Source organism: Bos grunniens, chromosome 28 (genome assembly GCF_055505025.1).
Source record: "Bos grunniens cultivar Pamir isolate PY7600 chromosome 28, Bosgru_T2T1.0, whole genome shotgun sequence".
Classification (NCBI taxonomy): domain Eukaryota; kingdom Metazoa; phylum Chordata; class Mammalia; order Artiodactyla; family Bovidae; genus Bos; species Bos grunniens.
This window is the reverse complement of record NC_141192.1, coordinates 27942689-27955446: the sequence shown is the minus strand read 5'-3', so window position 1 is coordinate 27955446 and position 12758 is coordinate 27942689. Positions and strand designations below refer to the sequence as shown.

The 12758-nt window shown below is 37.4% G+C and overlaps 1 protein-coding gene across 5 annotated transcripts in view; it reads right to left on the bottom strand.

The window, feature by feature from the left end:
- The window catches only part of RTKN2 (rhotekin 2), a 112520-nt gene that overhangs the window by 31459 nt on the left and 68303 nt on the right, over nucleotides 1-12758 (bottom strand). For all 5 annotated transcript variants that reach the window (XM_086382286.1, XM_086382287.1, XM_086382285.1 and 2 more), the window contains 2 exons: nucleotides 5255-5361; nucleotides 4244-4375 (listed from right to left, as the gene is read on the bottom strand). In XM_086382286.1, coding sequence (XP_086238412.1) covers nucleotides 4244-4375; nucleotides 5255-5361 — 239 coding nt within the window. The remainder of the gene's footprint in view (nucleotides 1-4243; nucleotides 4376-5254; nucleotides 5362-12758) is intronic.

The window sequence follows — 12758 nt, the reverse complement described above, 5'->3', positions numbered from 1 at the left end:
CTTCAGCATTACTGGTTGGGGAATAGACTTGGATTACTGTGATATTGAATGGTTTGCCTTGGAAACAAACAGAGATCATTCTGTCGTTTTTGAGATTGCATCCAAGTACTGCATTCGGATTCTTTAGTTGACCATGATGGCTACCTCATTTCTTCTAAGGAATTCTTGCCCACAGTAGTAGATATAATGGTTATCTGAGTTAAATTCACCCATTCCATTCCATTTGAGTTCGCTGATTCCTAGAATGTCAACGTTCACTCTTGCCATCTCCTGTTTGACCACTTCCAATTTGCCTTGATTCATGGACCTGACATTCCAGGTTCCTATGCAATATTGCTCTTTACAGCATTGGACCTTGCTTCTATCACTAGTCACATCCACAACTGGGTATTGTTTTTGCTTTGGCTCCTTCCCTTCATTCTTTCTGGAGTTACTTCTCCACCGACCTCCTGTAGCATACTGGGCACCTACCGACCTGGGGAGTTCCTCTTTCAGTGTCCTATCATTTTGCTTTTTCATACTGTTCATGGGGTTCTCAAGGCAAGAACACTGAAGGTTTGCCATTCCCTTCTCCAGTGGACCACATTCTGTCACACTGAAACCATAATCACACAAAAGTTGCCAACCTAACCACACGGACCACAGCCTTGTCTAACTCAATGATACTAAGCCATGACAGAAGTTAGATATTTAAAAATAAATGTCATATGGTGTTGCTTATTTTGGGAATCTTGAAAAGTGGTACAAATGAACTTATTTACAACACAGATAAAGAAGTAGAAAATAATCTTATGGTTGCCAGGAGAAAAGCAGGAGGAGGGATAAATTGAAATATTGGTATTGATGTATACACACCTACATAGAAAATAGATAACTAATAAGGACCTACTATATAGCACAGGGGACTCTACTCAATACACTGCAAATGACCTATATGGGAAAAGAATCTAAAAAAAGAGTGGATATACGTATATGTATAACTGATTCACTTTGTTGTACACCTGAAACTAACACAGTGTATAAATTAATTATACTTTCATACAAAAATTTTTTTTAAGTAAGAAATGCAAAGGAAAAATTTCTACTGAGAAAGGGCAGGAATCAGTGCTGGAATCAGCACTGGAGAAAATTAAGATGGAAATATTGCAAAGTTAGGTAATTTAACACTTTGTCATCAATTTAATTTTTGAGATAAGCAACTAAATTATATTAATCTTCCCAACCTTAACCTTACGATTTAATATTAAAATTCTTTTTGGTACTTTAGATAACAGTCATATTCACTGGTGGAGAAGGCAATGGCACCCGACTCCAGAGCTCTCGCCTAGAAAATCCCATGGGTGGAGGAGCCTGGTAGGCTGCAGTCCATGGGGTCGTGAAGAGTCGGACACGACTGAGCGACTTCACTTTCACTTTTCACTTTCATGCATTGGAGAAGGAAATGGCAACCCACTCCAGGGTTCTTGCCTGGAGAATCCCAGGGACGGGGGAGCCTGGTGGGCTGCTGTCTCTGGGGTCGCATAGTTGGACACGACTGAAACGACTTAGCAGCAGCAGCAGCAGCAGCATATTCACTGGAAGCAGTAATTGTGTCATCAGTCCTCAGGGTCAAATACAGCTCATGTTGTACCAAGCCTAAGGCTGCGTCTATACAAATTATTAGTTAAATAATATTCCTGTGAATCTGCAATGCTTAATTGTGGAGCCACCACGGGATTTCTAAATATGCTGATTTCAGTGATCATAATAATGGAGCTGATTGACTACAGAATCCCATCAGTTGCCAGGTCATCAGCCTTTATTACCACAGGAAAAATGAGTCAGTTGAAAAAGGTCAATTTAGTCAGGCCATGTAAATACTGTTAACCACTTTTTGGAAATAGACTCATCATCAAACAAGAAAATACATATGCACTGACTACAGTAACCAAGAAGTTCTATTATAATTGTCCTCTTAAATTTAAATCGTAAAGTTTCAATAGATTCATAAGTTACTGCCAACAGGTAACTTGGCTTTGGACTGAGAACCTCATTTCAAAGCTACTTTATACTTTCAAAACTGATTCAAAGTGGATTTGGAGATAGGAAAGTTTAATTTTGCTTCATTAGCAGTATGACTATGAAGAAAAAAAAATCCATGAATTTTTAATCTATGCTTTCTACCCATTAGGAAAAAAGCGACCCATACAATTTTATTTACTAGCTAGACAAGTTCTATCTGATCTCTCAGTACGGGTTTTCACTTGTAAAACAGAAATAAGATACCTGTAAAACAGGGTTGACCTACCTGCTCTGCCTCCCTTAAAGGGCTGCGATAAGAAAAATGAATACCTTGAAGGCTGTTTTCAAATCTAACTTTTAAAATATCACTTGTTTGGATTACATTTTAATTTAGTTTATAGCTATCCATATTCCATTGTACAACATACAAGAAAAAAATTGGTAGGATTTCTTTTTTATTACTTAACTACCTAGTGAAAATAAGGTTACACAAAATCATCTATGTATCAGAAGAGCTCTAGCCAAAAGTATTTAACATGAATAAAGCAAAACAATTAGTCAAAAACAATTTGGGAACTTGCCTGGACTTTTCAAAAATGTCAATGTCATGATAAATTTTTTTAAGAATGGCAAGTGAAGGGTACAATTTAGATAAAAAGGAAACAAATGACACGGTGACCAGATGCAATCTGTAATCCTTGATGGAGTCTTGGATAAAACAAAAAATAAAAATTGGAACATTTTGGAGACAATTGAGGCAATTTGCTCGGTATATTAGATAGCATTATTTCATCAACAATAAATTTATTGACTATGATAATAATATTACAGATATGAAGGAAATGTCCTTGTTTTCAGGAGAAACATGCTAATACATACTAGGAAAGAGATTTCATGCTGCTTGCTGCTTACTTTCAAATGGTTCAGAAAAAAATTTTTTTAAGTATCTAGAGAGAAAGCAAATGTGGTAAAATGTTAAGAACAGCTGAATAATCTAGGAGATGGGTACCAGGTTTTATTTTTCTATTCTTTCAACTTTTCTATACATCTGAAATTTTAAAAAAACTCTGGCGGGGAAGTGAACACTATGTTCAACAAAAAGTTGACAAACAAAGGAAAAATTACATCAATTTTCCAATAATAAAAAGACACTGTAACCTAATTTTTAAATGAAAATAAATTCACTGTTATAATATTTGAGGTGTATTATTTAAGAGCAACATTAATCTTTCTAATACAACAGATAAATTAAGTGGACTTAATTACATAATAAAAGGTCTCACTATAGGATTTCCTTTAAGAAAAAGTGGCATCATCTCTAAAAGCAGGGCAGAAACAGATCAAATGTCATTACTGGAAAGATCACAGAAATTAACTAAATCTTTATACACTAGCAGACCAGTATCTACATGTTTTTTCAGGACATATACTAACATTTTTTCTCAAAAGATAACTTACAGGCAAGTAGAACATGTATATTACAGTTAACAGATGTGATGGCTCATGTTTTACCACACACTGAAGGCAAGCAAAGTTAAACAACTAGAAACAATTGAAGTTCATGGGCAGAAAACATGATCTTCTAATCTAGAAATGCTAATTTAATTCTAGAGTTGGAATGCTATAAAGGAGAAGGAAAAACTCTCTAATAAACCCTAGACTTGGAGGATAGACAAACTTAAGATGGTGAGATAAAATAAGTCTGCCTTAGACTGAAAAATTTTCCTGCAGATTTCTGGGTAAAAACTTTCAAACTAAAATTTTATAATCTCCTTTTTATCAAACCAGTATATTTATATGTATGTGTATTCTTCTGGCAGAAGGCTAAACAACTGTCCATCAATCCCATAAGAAATCACAAAGTATACTCAGGAATTTCTTTTTATGGGTTCATTTAAGCATTAACTAGAAAGAGCATATTACTGTAACATGATGTTTATATGATATCTTAATTATACATTCATAAAAAATTTAAACCACCTGTTAATGTCAGGTCACCTTCTCTGCTTTAAGATCTATTTGCTGGTATAGATCTCCAATTACTACACTTTCTTAGAAAATATACAGTACTTCCTTTACCAGATAAGTTTTATAAATAGAAAAATAAGATTAAATTATCTTTATGAACTATTTTTAGCAGTTCTTCCCATTTTTATAAATAAGATGACAACAGTGTGAACTGTAATAGAAAATAATTTTATAAAATATTATACCTTTATCTTCAAAATAGCATTTTATTTACCTTGTTAATAGACACTATCAAAGCTGGTTCCACTTTAGCTTCAATTTCTTCTGGAGTGTAAAAACAATAGAGTTTACCCCCTCTTAAAACACAGTACAACCTTCTCCAACGAATTAGACCTCCTACCATTTGCTGAAAAAGAAAAATCAAGAAATTCTCAACTTTAAATCATTATTTATCATCTTAACCCTAAACTCAACAAAATACTTGAATTATCAGTTAGTTTTTAAAGATGTTTTAATATGATAGCTACCCAATTAATTTAATATACAATAAGTTAGTAGCCCAAAGTCAAAAAGTTAGTATCAGAGAAGAAATGTTTTGAATTCTCAAAAACATTATGCATAAAGGAAGTAATGATTATCACATAACTCATACACATAAAATCATAAATCAACGCAATTTAAGAGAAGCTAGCCTATTAAAAATTAGTGCTTAGAATTCCACAGAAAATCACCGAATGACTCAGGAAAATTATAAAAATAACTCAATGTTCAAAATATAACTTTCCCTTACTGTTCTCAGAACACGGACTTCCCTGTATAAATGCAAATTTTCTTTCCTCTTAATGGAATCTTTTTTTAAAAGCTATTGATTGACGCCCATAATTAATTATTTACTGCATATAAATAACTATAGTTATAAATAAATAAGGAGTAGGTTGCACAGAGGCAGCTTTGGAAGCCTAGAGGCCAAAACTGTGCTGAAAGCTGTCCTCATCAGTTTCCCCAAGTAGTCCTCTGTTACCGATTATCCTGTTGCTGCTATTAATGAAGCAGAGGAACCTGGAGAGGCAGCTCCCTAGCCATCAGAATTGCATTAAGACCCTTCCCCTTCCCGCCTTATCACTCCCAGCCATAACTCCTATTCTAACAATGAGGAAGCTGCCATTCAAGAGACAGTTTTATATACCAAAAAAGAAAATACTTCTCAATATCAAAATGCCAAACAATTGCCACTGAGATCTAAATTAGAGCTATAATTGTTGTAGGATATTTAAAGTCTTCTAACCTGCTCATTAAGAAATCCCACAAATACATCCTCAGCCATACAGGTTGGTTGGGCGACTAGTCGGCAGCACATGTTACCATATAAGGGAAGCCAAAATGAAGATTCTTCTATTTAAATGAGAAAAAAAGTCAAGGTATAAATATGTGTTTATTTAAGGTCATTATACATTTCAATTATTTTTACAATTTTTTTTGCTTTATATAAGAACATATGTAAAGGTCCCTCCTACTCATATTACCATATTCAATGACAACATCAAATGAAAGAAAGCAGTCAGGACAGGATGATATTAAACTAATAGTTTGTAGTAGTGGTCCCCAACATTTTGGGCACCAGGGACCGGTTTTGTGGAAGACAATTTTGCTACACACTGCGAGGGTGGAATGGTTTTAGGATGACTCAAACACATTACTTATATTGTGCATTTTACTTATATTATTATTATTATTATTACATCAACTCCATCTCAGATCATCAGGCATTAGATTCTGGAGTTTGGGGATCCCTGGTTTATAGCATGCTGTCACCTGGAATCTCTTTCTTTATCTTAAAACAATTAATCAATGGAGGTAGTTCAGGGCATATAAGTAAACTCAGGTAATTTAAAAAAAATCCTAATAAAATGATTTTTGTATGTCACATTCTACTTTTTACTCTGGTTTTCATTATAGTAATTAGCAAATTGATCCTCTGAATAAAACACTTCATAGCACAACTTAATTTAATAATAAACCTTTAGGCCCTTCCCCTTCTCCCTTTCCTTACAGTTGTAAGCCATTATGTGAAGCCCACCAAGATGGGGATCTGTGCCAAGAGTTGGGGGGAGGGGAACAGTAGTGGGCAGAGCTAGGTGCTGGAGCCAGGCAGGATAAGAAGGGTGAGTGAGAAAGCTTCCTGGCATGAGGCGGCAGAGCCTGAATGGGCTGAGGACGATGGATCACACGGGGAATCTAGAACCCAAGGGGAATCTCTTTTCAGTGGTTGGCCTGGCATGGAGAGTTGGGGTCCAGGTAGAGCAAGGAGGGTATCTATGCGCAGTGGCTGCCCAAGTGAGGTGTCAGAATCCAAGGAGAGTAAGAGAAGTGTGCACATTTCGGGGGTGGTCCAGACATGGGTGTCAGCTTGAGGAGTGAGGAAGCCGTTCACACATCTGGTAAACCAGAGGAGTGCGTCAGAGTCCAGGAAGAAGGAAATCCAAGCACAGGGGCAGCTGGGTATGGGGTGTCAGAGCACAGGGAGGCTGACGAGGGTGTCCACATGGGGTAATGAGGGCAGCCAGGCACGTGGGGTTAAAACCCGAGTCGGGTGAGGAAGGCAATTATGTGAGGAGGATGGGAAAAAGGTTGCTTTTAAGGAGACTAATCAAAGAATAAAAGACAGTAGATAATATAAAGATAATAGAAGACAGGTTTCTCACTATCACAGAAAGGAAATACAAATATGCAGAATGAACTCTATGGTATTGGTTTAGAACTAGATGTACTGGTATGAACTCATGGTTTTCAACATATAGAGATTAAGAAATCCATGACAAAAAATATATACATGTACGTCCACTAAGAGGGCCTAGGAAAAGTGACAGCTAATGGTGACAGTCTAATAGCAGTGAATTTACCTAAAGCTCCATGTCTTCTAAATAGTATTTCTATTCAAAAGAACCAGTCTTCTTTGGAGAAACGGCTGATTCCAGGACTGGGGCAGGTAAAGTACATGAAGAGTCTGAAATATTTTGTCATGCCTGAAGCAAGGAAGTACTCAATGAATGAGGAGGACATGGAAAAAGACAGAGACCCATCTTGAATGTAATCCCACTGGCCCAAACGGAGACAGTTTTAATCTCAAAATAAACAAGATATTAACAGATTATAATGCACTGAGTAAAACTATAAAACACGAATCCATGTTATTATATAAATAAATCAATGAATAAGTTGGAAGTCTAATAAATATTATACTTAGTTTCAAAGTATCCTCATTCCACACACAAATTATATATTAATTACAAAAGGGGGAAGCAAAAGGAGTAACTGTACAGTAGAGAAGCTTGACAGACACCCTAAATCAAGCGACTGAGGTGCATATCATCAGTAATGGGATGAATCAAAATATGCCACCTGATAGAATGCAATGAGAATGCAGCACTTCTGTGACATTTCTGCCAAAGACGCATATCCTGAGTCTTAGCACCAGAAAACATTCAACAAACCTAAACACAGAGAACTTCTACAAAATAACCATGATATTTTAAAATGTCATAGTTATGAAAGCCAAGGGAAGACTGCAGAACTGATCTAGATTGAAAGAAACTAAAGAAGCATGATGATTAAATGCAGTAAGTGAATCTACACTGGATCCTTTGGTCATAGGGACGTTACTGGAAAAATATTTGAATGGTGTCTGTTTAATAGGAATAACAGTAATACATTAATATTCATTTTCTGACTTAGATAGCTGTAATGATGTAGCTGGATGTCTTTTAGCAGGAAATAGATACTAACATAGTTGAGAGTAATGAAGCATCAGATAAGCACCTTGCTCTCATATACTTCTTGAGAAAAACAAAAAGACCTTGATATTCAACTTTTAACTTTTCTATAAGTTTGCAACTGTTTAATATTCCGTTCTTTCAAAAAACATTAAGATATTCCTCTAATGTGCAGGTGGGTATACAGCCTTTATAACTGTATGGAAGGAAAGCACTGTATAATCTATTGTGTGTATCAGGGTATAAATAAAAATGCAACATATGGCCAGTCCTTTTTCACACTGGACCACACAAAAAAAGATTTATAAAGTTTTCACTGCACCCCTGTTGGTAAATGCCTATTAAATGACTAACCATTGGCTGTTACTATTATTAACCAAAAAGTAAGTTCAGAAAATAAAATACTTTTGGTAAAAATACAATTATTTAATATATATTTAATAGATGTAGCCAAGGTTTGGTACATCAGTTTAAAGAAAAAGACCAGCCTAAATGAAGAGCATATGTGTGGATGCTAAGTTGCTTCAGTAGTGACCAATTTCTGTGCAACCCTATGGACTGTAGCCCGCCAGGCTCCTCTGTCCATGGGATTCTCCAGGCAAGAATACCAGAGTGGGTTGCCATGCCCTCCTCCAGGGGGATCTTCCTGACCCAGGGATTGAACCCCAGTCTCTTACCTCTAACCTGCATCAGCAGGCAGGTTCTTTACCACTAGCACCACCTGAGAAGCCCAAATGAACAGCACAAAATAAAATAATAGTTATCAATTTACCTGCTCAAGCTTCTACTAAAGAATAGCACACAACAAAATTTCTGGGCCTATTCTTTTTTATTATTACCTTGTTAAAGCTGCTATCTTTTAGAAATGAAGGGCTTCATCTGAGAGAATTAAGTGTATAAATACAACACAGCCAATGATTTTAAAATGCAGATATAAATAAATGAGAATCTCCTTTCTTAAAATAGGCAGGAAATGAAAGAAACATTATATAAAAGCATGGATCTAAGAAATATATCTGAAATCAAATTTGTGATTTATGAATTTAAAGTTTTAAAGTGAATTTCTTTACATACGAGATTTATGGATGACTTGTCTTTAAGTTAGGATGTAACTCCTAAAGAAATAGAATCATAAGTGATTAGTTTTTCAGACCAGTTCATAAAGTTTGTTCAATCAACAATGTACCTGGAACCTAAACACCACATGTAACAGTTTCTCTAGCAAAATAACTTCAGATTTCATGGCACACCAAGAAAAATAATTCCTTCCTAGTTGTAGTCCTTGAAAAAAGATACTCAATGTAAAATTCTTTGCTCTACAGATCACATGCCACGTAGGCTGCAATCAGCTACTACTTCCCATGTAGATTTCTCTACAGCTCATGACCACTGGAGAATAAAGCACAGAGCTACAGCTTCTTCAACTTTTAACAAGAAGGATGGCATCTATGCTGGTCACTTAACTTGCCCAAGTATCAACTCTCATTCTTAAAAATACTACCTATAAAGTACTAGGGTTGTTGTGAAATCAAATAAGAAAATGCATATATATGACATTTATCACTGTATCTGGCATGTAACAGATGCTTCTTATAATTTCATATCCAGGGCACTCTCAGTCCCGAAGCCATATCCTTTCCATTTTTCAATGCTGTCTTTCCAGTCTTGTGCAACACATTTAATCAAAATACTTTATTCTTCTTTTCTAACCAAGGGTGATATTAGGGCAAGATGAAATGAAACAGGAAGTGAAAGAACAGTTTGACTTTTCATTACTCGAGGATTTTATCTAATTCATCTGTAGTTTCAGAAGGGGAACAAAATGGAGTTTTAAAATGACAGCGACAACAAAACAAAGGCAAGAGAAAGAATCCAGATAACATCTCAGTTCCATGTCAGTCAATCTTTACAATGTGACTTCATTGTTTTATAAAAAGTATAAAAATTTCTTGATGACAAATACAAGCCTTATGATACCATTTTGGCTTTTTCCTTCTTGGGAGAAAATAATAGCAAATGAAGCAACTGACAAACAACTAATCTCAAAAATATACAAGCAACTCCTGCAGCTCAATTCCAGAAAAATAAACGACTCAATCAAAAAATGGGCCAAAGAACTAAATAGACATTTCTCCAAAGAAGACATATAGATGGCTAACAAACACATGAAAAGATGCTCAACATCACTCATTATCAGAGAAATGCAAATCAAAACCACTATGAAATACCATTTCACGCCAGTCAGAATGGCTGCGATCCAAAAGTCTACAAGCAATAAATGCTGGAGAGGGTGTGGAGAAAAGGGAACCCTCTTACACTGTTGGTGGGAACGCAAACTAGTACAGCCACTATGGAGAACAGTGTGGAGATTCCTTAAAAAACTGGAAATAGAACTGCCATACGACCCAGCAATCCCACTGCTGGGCATTCACACTGAGGAAACCAGAAGGGAAAGAGACACGTGTACCCCAATGTTCATCACAGCACTGTTTATAATAGCCAGGACATGGAAGCAACCTAGATGCCCATTAGCAGATGAATGGATAAGAAAGCTGTGGTACATATATACAATGGAGCATTACTCAGCCATTAAAAAGAATACATTTGAATCAGTTCTAATGAGGTGGATGAAACTGGAGCCTATTATACAGAGTGAAGTAAGCCAGAAAGAAAAACACCAATACAGTACACTAACGCATATATATGGAATTTAGAAAGATGGTAACAATAACCCTGTATACGAGACAGCAAAAGAGACACTGATGTATAGATCAGTCTTTTGGACTCTGTGGGAGAGGGAGCGGGGGATGATTTGGGAGAATGGCATTAAAATATGTATAATATAAGAAACAAATCGCCAGTCCAGGTTCGATGCAAGATACAGGAAGCTTGGGGCTGGTGCACTGGAATGTCCCAGAGGGATAGTATAGGGAGGGAGGTGGGAGGGGGGTTCAGGATGGGGAACACGTGTACACCCGTGGCAGATGCATGTTGATTTATGGCAAAACCAATACAATATTGTAAAGTAAAATAATAATAATAATAATTAAAAAAAATAAAGACAGCTTTGAAAAAGAAAAAAGAGCAATAAAATTGCGTTATAAATTTCAAAAATCTTGTATATCCTCTTTATAGTATTTGGGAGACACTGACATAACTTTTTTTGGGGGTGTTAGTTCTAAAAGGTCTTGTAGGTCTTCATAGAACCGTTCAACTTTAGCTTCTTCAGCATTACTGGCTGGGGCATAGACTTGGATTACTGTGATATTGAATGGTTTGCCTTGGAAACAAACAGAGATCATTCTGTCGTTTTTGAGATTGCATCCAAGTACTGCATTTCGGACTCTTTTGTTGACCATGATGGCTACTCCATTTCTTCTGAGGGATTCCTGCCCGCAGTAGTAGATATAATGGTCATCTGACTTAAATTCACCCATTCCAGTCCATTTGAGTTGGCTGATTCCTAGAATGTCAACATTCACTCTTGCCATCTCTTGTTTGACCACTTCCAATTTGCCTTGATTCATGGACCTGACATTCCAGGTTCCTATGCAATATTGCTCTTTACAGCATTGGACCTTGCTTCTATCACCAGTCACATCCACAACTGGGTATTGTTTTTGCTTTGGCTCCATCCCTTCGTTCTTTCTGGAATTATTTCTCCACTGATCTCCAGTAGCATATTGGGCACCTACTGACCTGGGGAGTTTCTCTTTCAGTATCCTATCATTTTGCCTTCTCATACTGTTCATGGGGTTCTAAAGGCAAGAATACTGAAGTGGTTTGCCATTCCCTTCTCCAGTGGACCACATTCTGTCAAATCTCTCCACCATGATCCGCCCATCTTGGGTTGCCCCACAGGCATGGCTTAGTTTCAGTGAATTAGACAAGGCTGTGGTCCTAGTGTGATTAGATTGACTAGTTTTCTGTGAGTATGGTTTCAGTGTGTTTGCCCTCTGATGCCCTCTTGCAAAACCGAACGTCTTACTTGGGTTTCTCTTACCTTGGGCGTGGGGTATCTCTTCACGGCTGCTCTGGCAAAGGGCAGCCACTGCTCCTTACCTTGGACAATGGATATCTCCTCACCGCCGCCCTTCCTGACCTTCAATGTGGGATAGCTGCTCTAGGCCCTCCTGCGCCCGTGCAGCCACGGCTCCTTGGACGTGGGGTTGGTCCTCCTGGCCACCGCCCCTGGACTCACGTCCATCAATCAGTGATGCCATCCAGCCATCACATCCTCTGTCGTCCCCTTCTCCTCCTGCCCCCAATCCCTCCCAGCATCAGAGTCTTTTCCAATGAGTCAACTCTTCACATGAGGTGGCCAAAGTACTGGAGTTTCAGCTTTAGCATCATTCCTTCCAAAGAAATCCCAGGGCTGATCTCCTTCAGAATGGACTGGTTGGATCTCCTTGCAGTCCAAGGGACTCTCAAGAGTCTTCTCCAACACCACAGTTCAAAAGCATCAATTCTTCAGCGCTCAGCCTTCTTCACAGTCCAACTCTCACATCCATACACGAACACAGGAAAAACCATAGCCTTGACTAGACGAACCTCTGTTGGCAAAGTAATGTCTCTGCTTTTGAACATGCTATCTAGGTTGGTCATAACTTTCCTTCCAAGGAGTAAGCGTCTTTTAATTTCATGGCTGCAGTCACCATCTGCAGTGATTTTGGAGCCCAGAAAAATAAAGTCTGACACTGTTTCCACTGTTTCCCCATCTATTTCCCATGAAGTGGTGGGACCGGATGCCATGATCTTCATTTTCTGAATGTTGAGCCTTAAGCTAACTTTTTCACTCTCCACTTTCACTTTCATCAAGAGGCTTTTTAGTTCCCCTTCACTCTCTGCCATAAGGGTGGTGTCATCTGCATATCTGAGGTTATTGATATTTCTCCCTGCAATCTTGATTCCAGTTTGTGTTTCTTCCAGTCCAGCGTTTCTCATGATGTACTCTGCATATAAGTTAAATAAACAAGGTGACAATATACAGCCTTGATGAACTCCTTTTCCTATTTGGAA